Source organism: Desmodus rotundus, chromosome 12 (genome assembly GCF_022682495.2).
Source record: "Desmodus rotundus isolate HL8 chromosome 12, HLdesRot8A.1, whole genome shotgun sequence".
NCBI classification, from domain to species: Eukaryota; Metazoa; Chordata; class Mammalia; order Chiroptera; family Phyllostomidae; genus Desmodus; species Desmodus rotundus.
Genome location: NC_071398.1, coordinates 59,975,935 through 59,995,250, shown reverse-complemented (window position 1 = coordinate 59,995,250; position 19,316 = coordinate 59,975,935). Strand labels below are relative to the sequence as shown.

At 45.0% G+C, this 19,316-nt stretch overlaps 1 protein-coding gene and 1 pseudogene across 1 annotated transcript in view; one reads left to right on the top strand and one right to left on the bottom strand.

Annotated features, from left to right (window-relative positions):
* The window catches only part of EEIG2 (EEIG family member 2), a 48,541-nt gene extending 29,882 nt beyond the window's left edge, over positions 1–18,659 (bottom strand). Inside the window, exon 1 of the mRNA XM_053915564.2 lies at positions 18,159–18,659. Coding sequence (XP_053771539.1) covers positions 18,159–18,298 — 140 coding nt within the window. The 5' untranslated portion in view covers positions 18,299–18,659. The remainder of the gene's footprint in view (positions 1–18,158) is intronic.
* Positions 971–1,031, top strand: LOC112314093 (U4 spliceosomal RNA; annotated as a pseudogene).
* Positions 18,660–19,316: the final 657 nt, after the last annotated feature.

The following is a 19,316-nucleotide window of genomic DNA, read 5'->3' as shown; positions in this document are numbered from 1 at the left end:
TCGAACCAGTGACCCTTTGGTTCACAGGCCCACACTCAATCCACTGAGCTATACCAGCCAGGGTGTGATGGATGTTACTTAGCTTGATTGTGGCAGTCACTTCACAATGAATATACATATATCAAAACATCCAGTTGTACACTTTAAATATATACAATTAATTTGCCAATTATACCTCAATAGAGCTAAAAATATAAAATAAAATTCATGTATTGATAAAGTGCTCTGGAACCTATTGTGCATATTTTTCATAACCTGCAGAGCCCCACCCAATGAAGGCCTGAGGAAGCTCAGATCCTGTGGGGGGTTACGACACTACTCAGACGCACGTAGGAGACTGGCATACATGCGGGGCCTCTGGAGTAGGTTCTTACGTGAGAGTGAGAAAGTCCAGCAAGCCAAGGGATCAGGTGGGAATGAATGAGGGCTACGAAACATGTCCATTCATTAACTTACAATGCCACACAATAAAGGATCCTTATTGGAGGAGAAATCTGGGGATGATGAAGGCAGAAAATAAGAGCCCAGCGAATGCCCTGGACAGTACATTGCCAAAGGCAGGCAACACTCAATCAAATTTGTTACTGAATGAAGAAATGCCATGTGTGGGCCACATGTGAACAGTCCCAACTACCGAGTCTTGCCTCTGTTACTTCACCACCCACCCCCACTGTAATTCAGCCCCTCAACAGAGCTCTGAAGTACGGCAACAGCCTCCTAAAGGCTCCTTGCTCAAACCTACTACCTTCCTTGCTGTACCGGAGAACTTCTAAAGTACGAATTTGAGATGTCACTCCTCTGTGTAAAATCCTGCACTGCTTCCCTGTATCTCGGAGGGTGTGGTCCCAGCTCCTTCACAACGAGGCCCCTGCTCAGCCTCCTGTCCTGACCCCTCCTGTCTCATACCGCTGGTCACTGTCCTCTTACGTCACACTAGTTCTCACCTGTACACCTTTGTTTATAATGTTCTAGCTTTGCGCAGTGGCAATATCGTAGCCAATGAGGTTTATCCGAGGCGCGATTATTGCTATAATGTTCTCTTTCCCTGGTACGCCCTCGACGCTCCCTGTCAACTTCCTTGTTCATCAGTTTAACTTGAACTCCTTTCCTTTCATCATCCCCTCCTCTAAGAATCTTTCCCGACTGGGCCTTCAGGGGAAAGCCTGGTGTCCTCTATGACAAGGCTGCCTGAGGAAACCCCTGAGGGGCTCCGTGTCTGCCAGTCCGGGTCTTAGAACTCTGTCCCCAGGGAAGGGCTGGCAAGAACTGGCTGACTTGGCTTCCTCTGTCAGTCGGTAAGTCCTCGTCCCCCAGGATGAGGTCCTAATTTCCTTTTCCCTGCCTTTTCTGTGGCAGATTCTCCTATGATTACATACAAGGGTGGGCAAAGGTAGGTTTACAGTTGTTCATATGGAAAATAATACAATAATTAATAAATAATGATACAAGAATAAACTGTGTTTCACATACAACTGTAAACCTGCTTTCGCTCACCCCTCTATGTTTCAAATGAACCAATAATGTAAATGAATTTTAAAAATTTATAAGCTTAAGTAATTGTTGACGATGACTGGCATTAATAGGAACTCAAGTAGAAATAGATATGTTAATTCAAATAATCTTTTAGGTTTTGTAATATCAAAATAATAGCCCTGGAGTCTTAAACAATTTCGGTAAATAAAAAAATATTTCTGTGCCTAAGGCAATTACTCAGAGTTTTTTTGTGATAAAAAAATCTTTAGTGCATACACACACACACACACACACACACAGCTGTTAGAAGGCTGTCCAAACTACACACACAAATTAAAAAAAAAGTGGCAAAGTTAGTTTGTGACAATTTGTTATACTGACAGGTTACCATGGAAACAAACAGACTACTTGGCAACTGAGACAAAAGCCACATTAGTAAATGCTTTCCATTATATGAGTCATCAATTTCCTATGAGTTTTACACAGTTGCTTAACCACTTTCAAGAAAGAGAGCAACAGAATATGATTTGTGTTGATTCTGTGGAAAGCCAAGTATTCCCAAGATAAAATGACTAAGATGCTGACTGTGAACTACATCAGCAGAGGACTTAAAAGAAGATAAATGTTGCCATGGCTGTTTATGCTTCAAAAGAATAAAAGAAAATCTACAAGGTCTTTAAAAAACAAACGTAATATGAAATAAAATACAAATTATGGATCTATTTTTATGACTACTTAGTTATTATACTAGTAAACTGCATTACTTAATATTCTGAGAATAAGCATACGTATATTCAAGGCACATATTTAAAACTGTGCCATGTCTTGGTAATTCAAAGTATTTTTAAGTTTTTAGAAATGGTGATATAGCCTTGGCTCATGTGGCTCAGTGGATTGAGTTCCAGCCTGCAAACCAAGAGGTCACCAGTTCAATTCCCAGCCAGGGCACATGCCTGGGTTGCAGGCCAGGACCCCAGCTGGGGCATGCGAGAGGCAACCACACATTGATGTTTCTCTCCCTCTTTCCCTCCCTTCCTTCCCCTCCTCTAAAAATAAATAAATAAAATCGTAAAAAAAAAGAAAAGAAATGGGGATATTAAAAAAAAACTGCTGCCAGGAATGTAAGCTGTTCTGCCAGACAATATTATTGCTGGGAGTTAGGAGCTTGTACCCAGAGCCAGTCTACTGGGGTTCGAATCCCACCTCTGCCACTTGGCAGTTGTCACACCGCACACATTTGCTAGCCTCCCTGAACTTCTGTTTCCTTCTCTGTAAAACAGGGATGGTAACGGTGCCCACACAGCGTGGGAATTTTGGAAAATCAAGTGAATTATTACACATGGTGTTTGGAACAGTGCCTGGCTTACAGTGGAGCTCAACGACAGATGTTACAGGTCGTCATTATCAAGGGTCTAAGCAGTTCTAAGTGCACTGACACTTGTCCTCCAGAGAGGCATAACAGTTAAATCACAAGTAGGAAGTTTTCTTCAACATTAATTTATTTTATGAAAGATATAGATTCCTGACAATAAGCCTTTGGACTGAGGCAAAAACAAATATTTTAAGACTCTGGGGATAAATCAGATCTATAAAACTGTGGCTTTTAATTGCAACACTAAGGATGAAAGAATCTCTCACAGCCGAGAGGCGCTGCTGGCGGGAGGAACTGCCTGGCCAGCACTGTCGCTCACTGGAAAACATCTGAACACAAGAACAGTGTTTTTTGCTCACGCGTTCTGCCGGTGGCATTAGACAGTGAGGGAGATGACAGCCCAGCTTTGGGCATTTTGAGGTCGAGGAGCCTGAGAGAGTCCCTCCTTGGGAAAGGTCCAGTAGGTAGACAGACAGAGACCCAGACTCAAAGGGGAGGACCAGGCTGTCAATGCAAGTGAAAGCCCTCAGCATGGAAGACTGGCCAGGGAGGCCATGGGAACGAGGAGGCCCTTCAGGGAGCCAGGGAGCGTGGGCAGCACAGGAGGAGGGGAGAGCTGCATCTGGAACCGGGCAGGTCTAGGAGAGCTCGGGAGGCAGGCAAAGGGGACTAAAGGTCAACAGAGAGAGAAGCAAAGGACACAATGTTATCTCGGAAACCAAACAAAGGGGAAAGACCTTGGAGGAATTGCTCAACAATAATGGGCCCAGAGGTCGGTAAGATAAAGGCTAGGAAGAAGCAACAATGAAGTCACAGATAATTGTTGGTGAGCATAGTTTCAGTGGAAAGGTGGGGGTGGAAGGCAGATAACTATGGGTAGGGGAACAGGAACACAGACAATCGGTGCCAAATACTTCGGTAATAAAGTGGAGAAAACAGGGGGAGGCAGCCAGGTGGGGACAAGCGGTTGAGGGAGGATTTCACTGTCCCATACAAGAGACTTGGTATGCTTTAGTGCTGGCAGGAGAGAACCAGGCAGGAGAAAAAGCCAAAGATGGACAGGGTGTGAATGAGTAACGGTGCCAGAGGGGACCGCCCCTGAGAATGTCAGAGGGGACGGCCTTGGACAGGATGAGGGGCTCCTCTGCATCAGGAGGAGCGGAAGAGAAAAGGAGAAGCTCTCAAGCAGGCACGTTTGCCCACAGGCCACTGTTCGCTGCCCGGAGCTACGCTGATGAGAAATTTCATGCACAAAACACGGTCCTACCAGGTGTGCAGCGGGTCCTCAATAAGTGCTTGCTGGACACGTGCTTGTTCATGATCTCCTGGGTACATTTCCAAAAATTCTTGGTCATCTTACGCAGGAATAACTGCATTCAGTGATTGGCAGGTGTCCTAATGAAAACTTTCATTTAAAAAGGCATGCAAAATTATGCCCATTTTTATAGTATGATGGACGAATTGTTTTTATGAATAAAAATGTTCCCACTAAAAATATGACTTTAGATTCACCTAATGACACGTGAATTCTTAAAGTGCCCTCACAACTAGTCATAGATAATTCTTTCTGTATACTTTTTGATCACATTTCTAAACATTGTAGATAAACAATTGGAATAGTATAAAAAAGGGAGACTAGCACCCAAGTCACCTGTCAGTTAACAGAGAGTTTCTATTTATAACTTTTCAGCTTAGCAGCAGTGAGAGGAAACCAGGAGGATAGAGAAGCACGGTGTTTCTGTTATAAACTACGCAAGTGACTTTGGACTAGTTATTTAACCTTTTGGGGCTTCAGTTCCCTCATCTAGAAACAAAAGTGTCAAACTAGATGCTATGTAGCATAAAAATGTCATGATTCCATGTATCGAAATGAGTATTTTTGACAAAAATATTTTATCATCCTAGAAAATTATTTTGTTTTGCTCTAACTATTCACATTCTCCAAAGCATCACTTCCCTAATTCCTAAAAAGGACACTACAGATGAAGAAGACACAATAAAAAAAAAAAATGAAGTAATAGAAAAACCCTAATCGAAGAAAAGACCTCATACGAAAGATTTAAGAACATGCAGTACAGCAAACGGTCTAGGAAAATTGAGTAAAGAGAAAACTATACCAAACTTCCCAATTTCAATAAGGTAAAAATCCTTCAAGAACATAGGAAATTAAAACCAGGTTATATGCATAGGCATGAAAATATGTTCTCCCGAACTCTTAAAAACCAAGAGACAAGGGACTAACTGTACAGAACTCAGAGGCTGAGATTCATTTTTACTGTCAACTGGTACTAATTTCCTGCTTCTCAAACTAGGAAATGCCAAGTACTCGGATTGCAGTTATTAATTACCGAGTTCCTGGTTCCTTCACAAGGCTTACACTCTATTAGCGTAACGAGTTTCCTGTTCTCAACTGTGTATGATTACAAGTGCATACTATTTATATTACTAACTTAATAATTGACCTTACTTTTCCTTCGTTAGTAGAAATTATAAAGGAAACTTATGGTTGCTTATAAAAGGTTCTTTACTGATGGGCCTACAAGCAAAATTTTGGAACCAAGTCCCTTCTTTTGCAAGGAGTACGAACAACCTTTCCTAACTGCCTTCCTGGGGCTGTGACATCTGAAACTCTTCTGCGCCTGCACAGAGGAAACAGGGCTGCCCGCTGGGAAGTCCAAGTAAGATACTCATCTGAGCTTTCTGGAAGCCATCCCCTAAGGAACGACTGAAAAAATGGGAAGACCTTCATGTCCAGGGTGGTACACAGAGGGGATACTTTTAAAAACACAATACTTTATGAGTTCCTGGATCGGCCTCGAAAGCTAACAACAGAAGATACAATGTTAATAACTTCACACGTAGACACCAGCACTAGAGAATTCCCAGAAATCGCTGTTGAAATGTGGCTGCAGTCTGCAAACAGGAAAGATATGAAATTTTGACTAGAAAGAAAATGTCACTAAGTGGGTTCATTCGAATGCTATGCTACTGATGACTCACTAAAACAAAATGAAGTAAACATGTAAAGTCCAAAATCAATATTACGGGGAGCTCCTCATTTCATTAAGTTACAATAAGCCTTGGGGGTAAGCTAGTTTCTAAGTCACAATGTTTGGAAGCACTATTTGATTAGGAAAAGCTTGAGAATTTCTTCTGAAAAAAGTAAACAGGTTCCAGGACAGAAAATTTATTTTTTCTTGAAGACAACAGAAAGACAGACTTTCAGTCATGGGTTTGTTTTTAGTATTATATCCCTATCTTATCTTACACTACTCTCCTGCCCCAAACTATATTCATGTTCAAGTTTCTACCTTAAAAATAAATGCATAAACTAAAATTACTGTTGTTTGTTTCCCCTTCCCCCCTTTTACCGAATTCTACTTTTCTCCTTTGCATTAGCAAATGTGCCCAATTGAAGACAACGCTACTCAAGGCTTCTGCTCCTGGAAGCTCCACCCTCAAGCTCCCCACTGGGCAGCCCCTCGTGAAAGAATACAGTGCACCTCTACCTTCCACCACACAAAAATCCACTCAGACTGGATTCAAGTTTTAAAAATGAGCACTGACACCAGAAGACTTCCAGAGGAAAACACAGGCTCTTTGCTGTCAGTCTTGGTAATGGATTTTTCTTTCTTTCTTGTTTTGGTTTGACACCAAAAGCAAAAACAAGAAAAGAAAAAATAAACAAGTGGGACTATACCAAACTAAAAAGCATCTGCACAGCATGGAAAACCACCAAAAAAAATGAAAAGGCACCCTTCTAAAGGGGAGGAAATATCTGATAAGGGATTAATATCCAAAGTATATAAAGAACTCATACAACTCAATAGCAAAAGAAAACCCCAAACAATCTGATTAAAAAATGGACAGAAGAACCTTGGCCTGTGTGGCTCAGTGGACTGGGCATCGTCCCACAAGGCAACAGTTTGTGGGTTTGACTCTTGGTCAGGGCACATGCCTGGGTTGTTGTGGGTTTGGTCACTGGTTGGGAGTCAGGGAGCGTATGATCGATGCTTCGCTTCACACTGATGTTTCTCTCCCTCTCTCCCTCCCTCCTCCTCCCTCAAATAAATAGACAAAAAAAGAAAAGGACAGAGGATCTGAACATGTTTCCTGAGGAGACATACAGATGTTCAATAGGTAGATGCAAAGATGTTCAACATCAGGAGAGTGCAAATCGAAACCACGATGAGATATCGCTTCACACCTGTTAGAGTGGCTGTTACCAAAAAGACAAGAAATAGCGGGTGCTGATGAGGATGTGAAGAAAAGGGAACTCTTGTGCACTGTTGGTGGGATGGAAAACCAGTGCGGCCACTATGGAGAACAGAACAGAGGTTCCTCAAAAAATGTAAAACAATTAACTACCGTATGCCTCAGCAATTCCACTTCTGGGTATTTATCAAAAACGAAACAAACAAAAAACCCCATTAACTCAAAAAGACATATGCACCTGTATGTTCACTGCAGTATGAGGCAGTATTATTTATTACAATAGCCAAGGTATGGAAAGGACCTACGTATTTTTTTCAGTGGATGAATGAATATAGAAAATGTGATACACACGCACACGCAGGAAAATTATTCGGCCATACAGAAGGAAATCTTGCCATTTGCGACAACGTAGATGGGCGTTATGCCAGGTGAAATAAGTCAGACAGAGAGAAAGACAAAAACCGTACAATTTCATTTATATGTGGAATCTTAAAAAACAACAAAACAGAACAAAGACCCCCAAAACCAAGCTTATAGAGAACCACTGGAGATTGCCAGGGGCTGGGAGTGGGGTGCGTGAAAGAGGTGAAGGGGTCAAAGGGGAGAAGTCATGGAGATGCAATGTACAGCATGGTGACTATAACTAACAACACTGCATTACATATTTGAAAGTTGCTGAAGAACAGAGCTTTGAAAGTCCTCAACACAAGAAAAAAATTACTTTGTGACTGGTATGTTTGGTGACAGATGTGAAGTATTAAGTACACTTGCTGTGGAGATCATTTTGCACTATATACTGGGTTGGCCAACAAGTTCATTTAGTTTTTTCTGTACAATGGCTCTACTAGAGCTTAGCTGTCTTTAACGTCACTCAAAACAATTTTGCTAGGCTGTATTGTGACAGCTGTCATATGAGCGTGCACTTAAAAAACACTTATCAAAATGGGTGCATTTTTGTGCAGTCATTCTAATATTGAAGATGGAAGAAAATACGCAACATTTCAGCGTCTTATGCTTTATTATTTCAAGAAAGGTAAAAATGCAACTGAAATGCAGAAAAAGATTTGTGCAGTGTATGGAGAAGGTGCTGTGACTGATCAAACATGTCCAAGGTGGTTTGTGAAGTTTCTTGGTACTACTGACATTTCGGCCAAATAATTCCTTGCTGTGGGGCTGTCTTATGCATTGGAAGGTGTTTAGCAGCATCCCTGGCCTCTCTACCTACTAGAAGCCAAGAGTAGGAGAGAGTCGCTATCTCAAAATATCTAAATCAATAATGTTAATGGTGAAAATGAAAAATGTATTCTTTATTTTACAGAAAAACCAAAACGGACTTTTGGGCCAACCAATACAAACATTGAGTCATTGTATTGGGAGGTTAAAATGGGGCCTAAGGCTCAAGGAAGCCGAGATAGTCAAGTTTCAAACCCTAGCTACTTTCACGGAATTCCACACAGAGCACAAAGGCACCAACGGGAAAGCGCTGAGCAGATGTGGCCATTGGAGATGGCCGACGATGCCCGCCAAGAGTTCTGCTGCGTGGTGGGAGGAAGTCAGAGTGTGGGGCTGGGGGGAGAGGAGGAATGCTTAAGAGACAGGAAATGCGGGCTATTTTGCCATGAAATTTGGATCAGACTTGTACAGAGAGAGGAGAGGACAAGTAGATAAAGGTGGGACCAAAGGTACAGGGAAATGGGCTGGCACTGAAGAGGAGGAAGAATAGTTTGTCCTGTGAGGTGAGAGTGAAAAGATCAGTGAGGGTGAAGATTAAGTGTGTAGGCAGGGGGGCTGTGAGGCAGAAAGACAGATGGAGACCGCGAAGGCCCCTTAGGAGGGGAAAGGCAGGACCTAACGTGACCTCCTTCCTGTGCTTCCAGGAGTAGCAGCTGGAGCCATGTCTTGTGTGACCTGGGCCTTAGATACGACGCTCAATCATTTCCTACCCATAGCGGAAATCCTAAGGCCATCACTTCTCTGTGTACCTTTCATCCCTGTAATCCTCAGGAAAAGACAAAACGCCGCCACGGCGGTCACCTATCCATTCTCCCTAAATCCCCAGTCTTCTCTTTCCTACTGGTCTCTTCTTCTCCACTCTGATCACTCCCCTGCTGCCGCTCCTTCCCATCTCACTCTGCCACACAACCTGAGACCCTGGTTCTGTGGTTAGATGCCCTCTTACCCCTCACCTCTTCACGGAGCACTCCCGCACTGCCTAACCACAACCTGGCTACCTCACGGGGACACCACCTGTCCTGCCACCCTGCAGGGTAGGTGTGCTTGCTCTCTGCCTCCATCTTCCATAGGAGGCACCTGGCTAGGCCACACTCTCCCTCTCCTCGGTAAGGGCACGCTGAAGTACCTGTGTTTCCTTCTCTCTCTCTCTCTTTTCACCCCCACAGCAGCCACCACACTGGCTGCTTTACACCAGGCCAATAACCGAACACCCTGGACTCTGAGTCTCTGCCCTGTGCCACCTGCACACCGCTCCAGTGATGCCCACACCCTGCACTCGGCCAGCTCCCTGGCTGGCTCTACTGAAGAATCCCAAGCTCTGATAGCCCACTCTCCGAGCTCACCTCCTAGCCCACCCAGTCTGCCCCAGCCTCATCCTCCCGTACGCACCTGCATCTTCCAACCATTCGGTATGTTCTGATTTACCTGCCTGGCCTGCTTTCTTCTTATGGAGTGTGGGCCCCTTCCATTCCTTTCTCACCAACACTTCCCTTGTCTTAGTTCCCTTGTCTTTTTGGCCTTTCCACATACCTACAAATTTCTAAACCTGAATCAATCCCCCATCTGTGTCCTCTTACTTCAGGCCCGAGAGCACTGCTGGAGAAATATGCATGAACGTGCACCTTGCCATCACTAACGATTCATGTTTTAAATTTCAGCTGGGCCACCTGGACTTGCCTGTGGTCAGCTGCCTCCCCCTTTCCGTATAGAAGCTTTTCGATCTTTTGTCCTTCTCCTCATGTCCCTTATTCCACCTTCCTTGGCTGCTGCCGAGAAAGCCAAGGTCATTAGAGGAGAATTCTCTTAATTTTAGCCATAAGCTAACCTACTAACTTTGCCTCAGTCCCTCCCCTGCTTTTGGCTCCCTAGCAGAGCAAGTCCAGACTCCTGGAAGTGGGCCCTCTCTCCCCCTCTCTCTCTGTGGCAGCAGTAGGACACCACTCCACTCACGGTGCCCCCCGGCACACACCGCTGCTGCTCCTTGCCAGTGTGCGTGCCGCTCCTTCTGTCACCCCCTCTCCTTCTCCAGCTAGACTTTGTTCAAAATCTTGCGAGGAATTCTCTTCCATGACACTTCCCCTGCCCACCTCCCCCAACCCAGAAGGAGAGTTACACACCTCCTCCTACCTTGTATTGACTTCTACTACTATAAATTTTACACTGCGTGGAAATGTTTCATAAATGTAATTAAAAAACTAATTTGGGTGAAGTAACTGGTAGAAATGAGAACTACAGGGATTGAGAGGTGAAATCATAGTGAGACCGTCAGGAGAGATTTCATTCATTCAACAAATAACCGACATTTCATAAGGACAAGTGTGTGCACTTGGTGTTGGAGGGGAGTGGTGGGTGGGCAGAAAGCCAATGAGGCATCTGATCTAGATCTTAAAGGATGGTTGGAGTTTGCATCAGCTAACAAAAGGGTGAAGAGGTAGGAAAAGAAGAGAAAACCAAGCAGGCAGAAATGCACATATATTTGGCTAATAGAGGCTGACCAGTCTTGGCTAAAACGGGAGGTTTAGGAAGAGCAGTATTAGGAAACAAAATTTAAAGCTTAATCACAGAATCTTGGAGTTAGAAAAGGCCTTATGAGTCATCTAAGTCACCTGTCCTTCTAAGGAAGGGTGACCTTCCTGACAAACGGACAAGCCGTATAACACAATTATACTCTTCTAGATGTTTCACTGGATATCATACAGTTATATTGCATTTTACATCTAAATATCCTACTGAATACACATGCCTCCTTTAATATCTCCTCATGCAACATAAGTCTCTTCCCTCCTTATGGGACAGTCTTTCAAATACCTACCTTTCATTGAATTGATGTGTGACCTTGAACAAATTAATGTCACTTTTCTGAGGACCGACGTTCTCCTCTCTAAAAGAGAGGTAAGAGAGGTGTGGCAGAGGCTAACTGTCCCCGATTCCTGCCCTCCCCCTTCTGTGTATTGTAATTGATTCTTTCTCTGGGCACCTGGTTCCCCAGCAAAGACCACATTTCTCAGCCCTCCATGGGGCTGGATGTGGCCTTGTGCTTATGCTCTGGTCAATGGGTAGTGAGCAAAAGGCACCCCCCCATGCCTCTTCCCCAGGGGCTGGAATTCGGATGTGGGACGAGCCAGCTTCATCCGTGTGGATGGGAACAACACCCTGGGTGGGACAGAGCCACAAGATACAAAGAGCCAGGGCCCCAACAACCTGACGGAGCACAGCCTCCCCATCAGCTTGGACTTTACACAGGAGAAGAACAAGCTTCTATCTTGTTTAAGCCACTTAAATTTTTAATATATCTGTACAGCACCTGGCATATATCCTAACCCAAAAAGAGGTACCACCTGTATAAAAGAGATTTTATAAGAATTAAATGAAATTAGGGATGTAAAATATATACGCGGATATACAAGTTCATTTTGTATTACTTGAAGACCACCATCTTTTCTTATATTCACCTCAGAGTCTGTTATTGACAAAATTCACGATTCCTCAGAATCTTCACATATTGTACTTCCCTGGATTGCTACCTGATAACATCCCTCAAAGGCTGACACCCCAAACTGAACATGGGGAAAGTACATTCTGTTCTGTGTATACAGCTTATAAAGAATTATAAACTGGAGCCTCCTGAAGTTAACTTTCACTAATAATGATCTTTATAAGGATCTTATAAAGAATGAATAAACTGTGTACTCAGAACAGTATACACTTCCCCACACGGCTTCCCCATATATTTAAATTTGGGACCTCTGTGTATTTATCATCCTTAGCCAAGCTACAATAGCTCTTTTCTCCAAATACCTTCACTCTTTGAATAAATATTATAAACTGCCCACTGTGCAAGGCTTAGTGATACAAAAGCGAGTATTAATTTACTGGTGTAAAATGGCATTAGTAGTAATTTTACAAGGTAGTCACCCAGTAATGAGGCTGAATTTTGAGGACCTGCTACTGGAAAGTCACACGGTGGTGGGGGAAGTACATGTGTGAGTACGTTTCTTATCTTCCACATATGACCACCTCAGGGCAAATCGGAAGGGACTGGGTCTCGCCACCTGTTCAGTGGTGTCACAATTGGAACCCGTTTTCCGAGACTGGCATTCAGAACTCTATATATGTGTCTACCATTTTGTTAAAACATAAAAATGAGAGCCCTGGTTGGTGTGGCTCAGTTGTGGAGTGTCACCCTGTAAACTTAAAGGTCATGGGTTCAATTTCTGGTCAGGGCACATGCCAGGTTGTGGGTTTGATCCCCGGTTGGAGCGCGGACAAGAGGCAACCGATCCATGTTTCTCTCTCGCATCAACATCTTTCTTTCTCTCTCTCTCTCCCTCCTTTCCCCTTCCTCTTTAAAATTAATAAGCATGGCCTCGGGTGAGGATTAAAAAAAACATAAAAATGAGAAAACATGACAAAATTTGAGAGGCAGCTGAGTTCAGTGATCGATTACACGTGGACCCTGGAGCCGACCACCTCCCAGCTCTGGTGCTTTCCAGCTGTGTAAGCACTGGGCACCTGTTTGTGCTCCTGTCTCCTCAGGTAGATGAGAGCAATAATAGTAATAATGTACTAGTACCTTCCTCCCGGGATTACTCTGAGGATGCAAAGGCTTAGAAAGGTCCCTGGCACACGGGGAAAGTGCTGGATAAATGTTAGCTACTATTATTAAAGCTATTGTAGTAATGTGAATAGATAACCCCATTTCCAGCCAGGGCATAAAGAATTCTGTGCCATACGGTCAAACAGCATTTTCTAGTACTGGTTATATTTTTATGTTTGCTACTCATTAGTGAAATTTTTCATCTTAAAAAGTTAATTTAATGTACTACAGGGCAAGTTGATAGTATATATCAAAAGCCTTAAAAACCTGCAAGCCTGTTGACTCAATAATTCCATTTCTAGTGTTAATCCTAAATAAATAATAATGAATATGCTTTAAATTTGGCTATAAGGATGCTTGCTGCAGCGTGTTTGTAAAACAAACATGCATGGCCAGTACAATCCCATTTTTTTTTAAGTATGTAGTGTGTATGTGTGTGTATATATATATGGTAAGGATCGATGAAGACTCCTAGGTTATCCACCAAAATATTAGTAACAGTGATTATCCCCTGCTGATTCATTTCCATGCAATTTTTGTTCTTTTCCTTTTGCTTTACTATTTCCTAAATGTTCTACATGAATCTGTTATTACTTCTGCAATCAGGAAGAGGTTACTAACGGGAATACAAAATGTGCAGTGAATTAAGATCTTGAAAACATGAACACAAACTCCAGCCAAAGACAAGAAATCCCTTCAGCTTGTTTACAAAGCAAAAAATCCAATACACAGATGTGCTTGCTAGCTTCCTGGACACTCCCTGAGTTCACACGGTTTTGTGCCGCCAGCCCACGTGAGACCTAGAAAAGTATTCACTTATGGGCACCAACAAAGATGAACAACATAAGGCGAACTTGGGAATCCCCCAAAATACAGGAAAACTTTCTTATTATTCCTTTTACTCCAGCAGACCAGAAATTAAACCTGTCCTGACAGTCTTAATAAATCTGAAAGTGATTTAAACATTTTTACAAAGGAAGAGTGCTTTGGAAAGATTTAAATAATGTAACATCTTGCCTTTGGAAGGTCTTCAAAACTTTTTATTAGGCAATAACTCGGCTTCAATTTTCTATAATCGTACAATGTATTTTCTGAATGTTTTATTAACTATGGCATATAATATCTGATCATATAAATAACATTCATGACAAATAAATACTTTTTGGTCTTTATATTCTTTCTAACCTCTTCCCTGGACATACCTCCCCAGGAGAAACTGAATCCTTCTAAAATCAACTTTCACTAATAATCTTTAAAAGGGCAAAACAAGAAACAAATATATTGCATGTCCACTGTAATTGAAAAATAAAATAAAATAAATTCAATTTAAAATAAATAAGTAAGTAGAAAGTAAAGGGCAGAACAGTGTAAGGAAATTCTAGAGGGAAAAGTTCAGTAAGCAGGCTTACTTTCAATAGACCAGAACCTAAGAAATACACAATGAATATGTCTCATCAGGCTGCCACCTGCATGTCCTTTGTTAAATCCACAGCTTAGCGCTTCACAGCCTCCCCCACGATACATTGTAGTCTCCCCAACACAGCAAAATAAAACGAAGATGCTTCTTGACGTCTTTCCTGTCGCGTCACCAAGGCACTGGTTATAGCATTATCATTTCATCAGTCATGTACATGCAAGGCCTCCAAGTTCAGGTTCTTGGCAGCTCCTGCCTGGGTTATTTTAATAGGCTCTTAATTTGTCCCCCCCATTTCTGATTTCTCCTCATTTGAATCCAAAGAGCACCCACTCACCAGCCAGCTAACATGCCACTATAATCCCATTACAATCTAGTGCAAGAATTTTAGATTAATTTATCTATGAGCAGTGGGAAGTACAGGCAGCAATGGCATTCAAAGTCTTTGTCTTCTGCTGCTGTTCAGTGTGAACTCTCCCTGCCGGCAGGCTGATCTCACCAACTCCCAACTCCTGCTGAGGACTAGCCCAAGCTGTCCACCCCCTTCCCTGTCAATGCAAATGCATCCTCCCAGCACACTGAAGAGCTGGTAAGGTTTTCAGTAACCATTACCGCTGCGAATAAACTCTACCTTCACAATGTCAACGGCACTCACAAACAGTCCGATTCATTGGTCTGGTGCTAAATCATACTGAGTCCTACTGTCAATAATTATATGTCTATGGTCTAAGTTAATTGAACAGATGCGATTCCCTTACGGGACTTTATTTTTATTGTACTTCTTATAGATGTTGACAGCTCGAAACCTGGTAAATCCTTAATATCTGGTGAATAATGAATGAGTGAGCAGCATCTTGAGCTTTTTCACAAGTATATTTATAATTTCCTGTGCACCTCTAAGGCTTTTCTCTAAGAAAATGAATAATTGTTTTCTATAGGTTCATGCATCCGGGGGCCCCACGGCCAGCCCCATGTTCAGTGATCCAGCAGGAGGGCCTACGGGACTCGGCACATAGTCACACTCACATCTAAGATTTACTACAACAGAAGGAATCAAAGCAGATCAGCCCAGGGAACAAAAGGGGCAAGGGGCAAAGTCCTGGGAAAGCAAGGGCAAGCTTCTAAGAGTCCTCTCCCAGGGAACACTTCTCCAGCATCCAATCGCGACAACACATGCCGTCTACCAAGGGAGCTTGTTAGAGACACGCTGCCTATGGCTTTTTTTCCGGGCTGGCCACATAGGCACCCTCTGCCCGGCACAGACCTCCGGGCCCCCAGACAGGACCTGGCATAAATCACACAGTAGTCTAGGAGCAGTGAGCGTAGGGAGGGGCCTGCTGATCATTCAGGCTCCCAGGCGCCAGCAGCTCTAAGCAGGCCTTTCTAAGGGAAGCAGTCCTGCGCGTGCCGTGTAGTTCACCTTGTGTTTTTATGCGAGAGATGTTCAAGTGTGAGCTGTACTGGATTGATAAGAGGTGTCTAAAGGGATCTTTAAAAAAATTAAAACCTAGCATTTAATTAGAGGTACATTGCCTGGACTGGCACCTAAGACTTAAAGATTCACAGATTTTAAATAATTCACATCCTTTAGGTATTTCAGGTTTTCTTTTTCCCTGGTAAATGGGGTGTAATATTCAAACCAAAACTTTCCTTGTTGTCAGGATAAAGGAAGTCAAGTGTAACGTCTAACAACCCCTCCAGGACAAGCTCCTGGTGTTCTCTTTAAAAGTTAACTGGGTGCCAGAGCGCTGTGGGAGCTGTTTCAGGTACAGGGTCTTACTAAATCCTCACAATAACCCCTTCTGCCAGAGACGGTTTCTATTTATAGATGGAGGCTTTGGGAGGCTAAGTACGCCACCCAGGTTTCCCACGGCAGAGCTAGGTTTTAGGCAAAGATCCGCCTAATTCCAAACCCTACCTCTCCCTAACAAGGCTCCTTATTATGGGTCCTTTACTTCCAAATGACATGGGTGGGCTGATTTGTTTGTTTCTTTCCTTCTTTATACAGAACACTATTCTGAACCTTGCTGATTCTGATTAAAGCCAAATTTTAGTTGGAAGACAAAGGGGTAAGTTTAACCCAGATACTCACCTTTTTCCTTTCCCATGTGTGCAAATTCCCAATCAAACTATACCCCTGGCTTGTGAAAGCCATTAGGAACCTCCCAATTCAACACAGCACACAATTTTCTCTGTTATGCAGCATACGTCTGTTTGATATTAGACAGACCTGCCTCAGAATCTTGGTATTTTACTTAGCAGACGTGGGGACCTTGGGAAAGTTTAGTAATGCTTTCTGAGTCTCAGTTTATTCATCTGCAAAATGGGAATCCCTAGATCGTGGGCTTGCTATAAGAATTATATAAGGTGACATATTTAAAGGGCCCAGCCTATATACATAGTTGCCGAGTAAATGATTACCTGCATCAGAATAACTGATTTGAGAGGAGCAAGCCACCTCAGTGACGGGAGGGAGAAAGGAGATGGTAGGGAAGTACCCTGACCACCAGGTGTCACCACTGGCTCGGGAGACCGGCTCTAACGGCCAGAAGTGTTGGGTGTGACCCAGCAGCAAAGCAGGGTAGGACCGTCACTTGCACCTACAGGTCATTGGAGAATTGAATTGGCTTTTCAACACCTAACAGCTTCATTTGTTGCACCATTCTAAGCTACACTGTTCTCTTACCTGTGTTAAAATGACTGTAGTATAATTAGCTGAATAGCCACAGAAGATGTGTCGGCACAGCTAAATTTTAAAAACGACCCTCAGCTGACAATGTTTTAATTCTGAAACTCAACAGTGCGTCATACATGTGTGGCTTCGGCCAACCAGATATTACAACTTCTGGTTTCCATAGGTTTCAATATAGTCACCGCGGGCAATTTTCTGGCCCCAGTTCCACAGTCTATTGACATTATATCCTTTACATTATTAATAGGAATGATAAGTAAAAGGAAAGTAGAATTTTTAGGGTAAAAATAAACTCTATGAACAGTAAATTTAGGCAAAAGAAGCATTACGTATTGATCCTTTTCCTTGGTCTCAGGAACTTCAAGGTCCACTTAAAAAATGCTGTAAATTTTCCATTTTCTTAAGGAACACTTAGCTTAGGGTAAATCTACCAACGTAGGAATAGCCCTGAAATGATTCAAGAACGACTCCTGATTTTACTCTGCAACCTGCCAACGACTCTCCTTGAGTGTCCAGGGACTCATTTCAAATGGGGGAGGGGGGGGCAGGGTCTTGGCTCTCGTTCTGGTTCTAGGTCATCCGCACTGAGAGCCACTGCTGCCCACGCCAAGGTGGGTCACTCAGGCACTGTGAGTGCGGAACCGGGCACTCAGCTCCGCGACGAGGCACAGACTGTCGTCCTGTCCGCCAGCGAACACCTGCCTCCATCCAGCCCGTCCAGGCCCAGCCCTGGCTCCAGGTGCCCGGGAACCGACAGGGAGCAGGAGGCAGGCTCCGCAGAGGCTTCTGCTCCGAGCCGGCGCTCTCGGAGCTCCAGCACACAGGGTTACTTCTGTGAGTTTTAACAAGTTCCACTTTGCATTTCACAAATATGGAAACGTCTTAAGAGAAACCAGAAGCATCCTCTCCCTTCTGACCGTTGCTCCCTAGCCTAGAAAATGTAGGGGGGACCAGCAGATCCCAGGAAGCATCTGGAATCAGGAGGGCAGGAGCCCAGACGAGCGTATTTGCAAAGCACTTGTGCAGATCAATACATTGCGGACCGATTTCAGGATGGTCCCGAGAGGGGCGCCCGCGAGGCCCGCCGCCCTGCCGGAGCGCAGCGGCCGCGGAAGACCGCGCGGGCCCCCACCCCGGCCCTGCGGGCGCTCCGGCGCCTTACCTGGGGGACTCGGCGGTGAAGCTGCCGCCGTCCAGCAGCCGCATCTTGCAGAAGAGGACCCCGTTGACGAAGGGCACCGAGGAGAGCTCCTCGAGCTGGAAGTCCACCCTAAACTTAAACTTCTTCTTCTTCATCATCATGAGAGCGAGGCGCCGGCGAGCGGGGTGCGGGGGCGGCCCCCAGGGGCGCGCGGGCCGCCACCGCCTCAGCTCGGCCGAGCCCCGGGCCCGCCCAGCCCCATGGCCGGGGCCGCGAGCTGCGCGCGGGGTCGCAGCCGGGGGGCGCCGCGAGCCGGCCGGGGCCGGGGCCGCCGCCCCTCGCGGCAGTCCGGGCCGGAGCGCGGCGGCGGTCGCGGCGCGGGGGCGCTCGTGCTGCAGCTCGCCCGGGCGGTGGGCGCCGTTTCGGGGCGCAGCTCCCCGCCGCCGCCGCCCGTCTGAGAGCCGGAGAGGCGCCGCTCGGAGAAGCGCCGCCGCCGCCGCCTCCGCCTCCGCCTCCTCCGCGGGCCCCGGGCGCCCCCAGCGGCGGCGGCCAGCAGCGCATCGCCGGGCGGAAGCCAGAGGGTGGGCGGGGAAACTCGGGGCGGGCGCTCGGCGGGGAAACCAGCCGCGAGGGCAGTTAGGGCGTCACGTCTCTCCGGGGTTCAAAAAACGCCAACCCGACCCAAAAGGAGCTTCCTTCTCCCGCTCGCTCGCCGCTTTTCCTGCAGGGTTGCTCCGCCCTCCTCCTCCCCAGCCTCCTCCAGCGGAGTGATTTTCCTCCTGGGATTGAGAGTCATGGGCGAATATTATTCATCGGAATCTCCACGTCGCTGTTTTCACCAAATTGAAATCCTAAAGCCAAAATTTCTCTTAGGCGCTCTGAATTCACGAGGGTTAATATAGAATGAGGACGAGGTAGGAAAGAGCCAAAGCATTAAAATGTGTTGGGGGCCTACCACGTGCCCAGGCATTGGCTGGACTGCTGCAGGCGTTCTCTCTCGTTTATACTCTTAATTCCTGTCACCCAGGATAAAAGACTACAGAACAGGTTAAAACAATAGCTTCCCTTTTCAAATTTGGCTGTGCATACCGAGAACTGAAAAGCCTAAAAATAAGGCAAGGTCCCTGGACGCGTAGCACTTACCTGCCGTTTATAGGCAGGTATATATTGTTTCCGTGC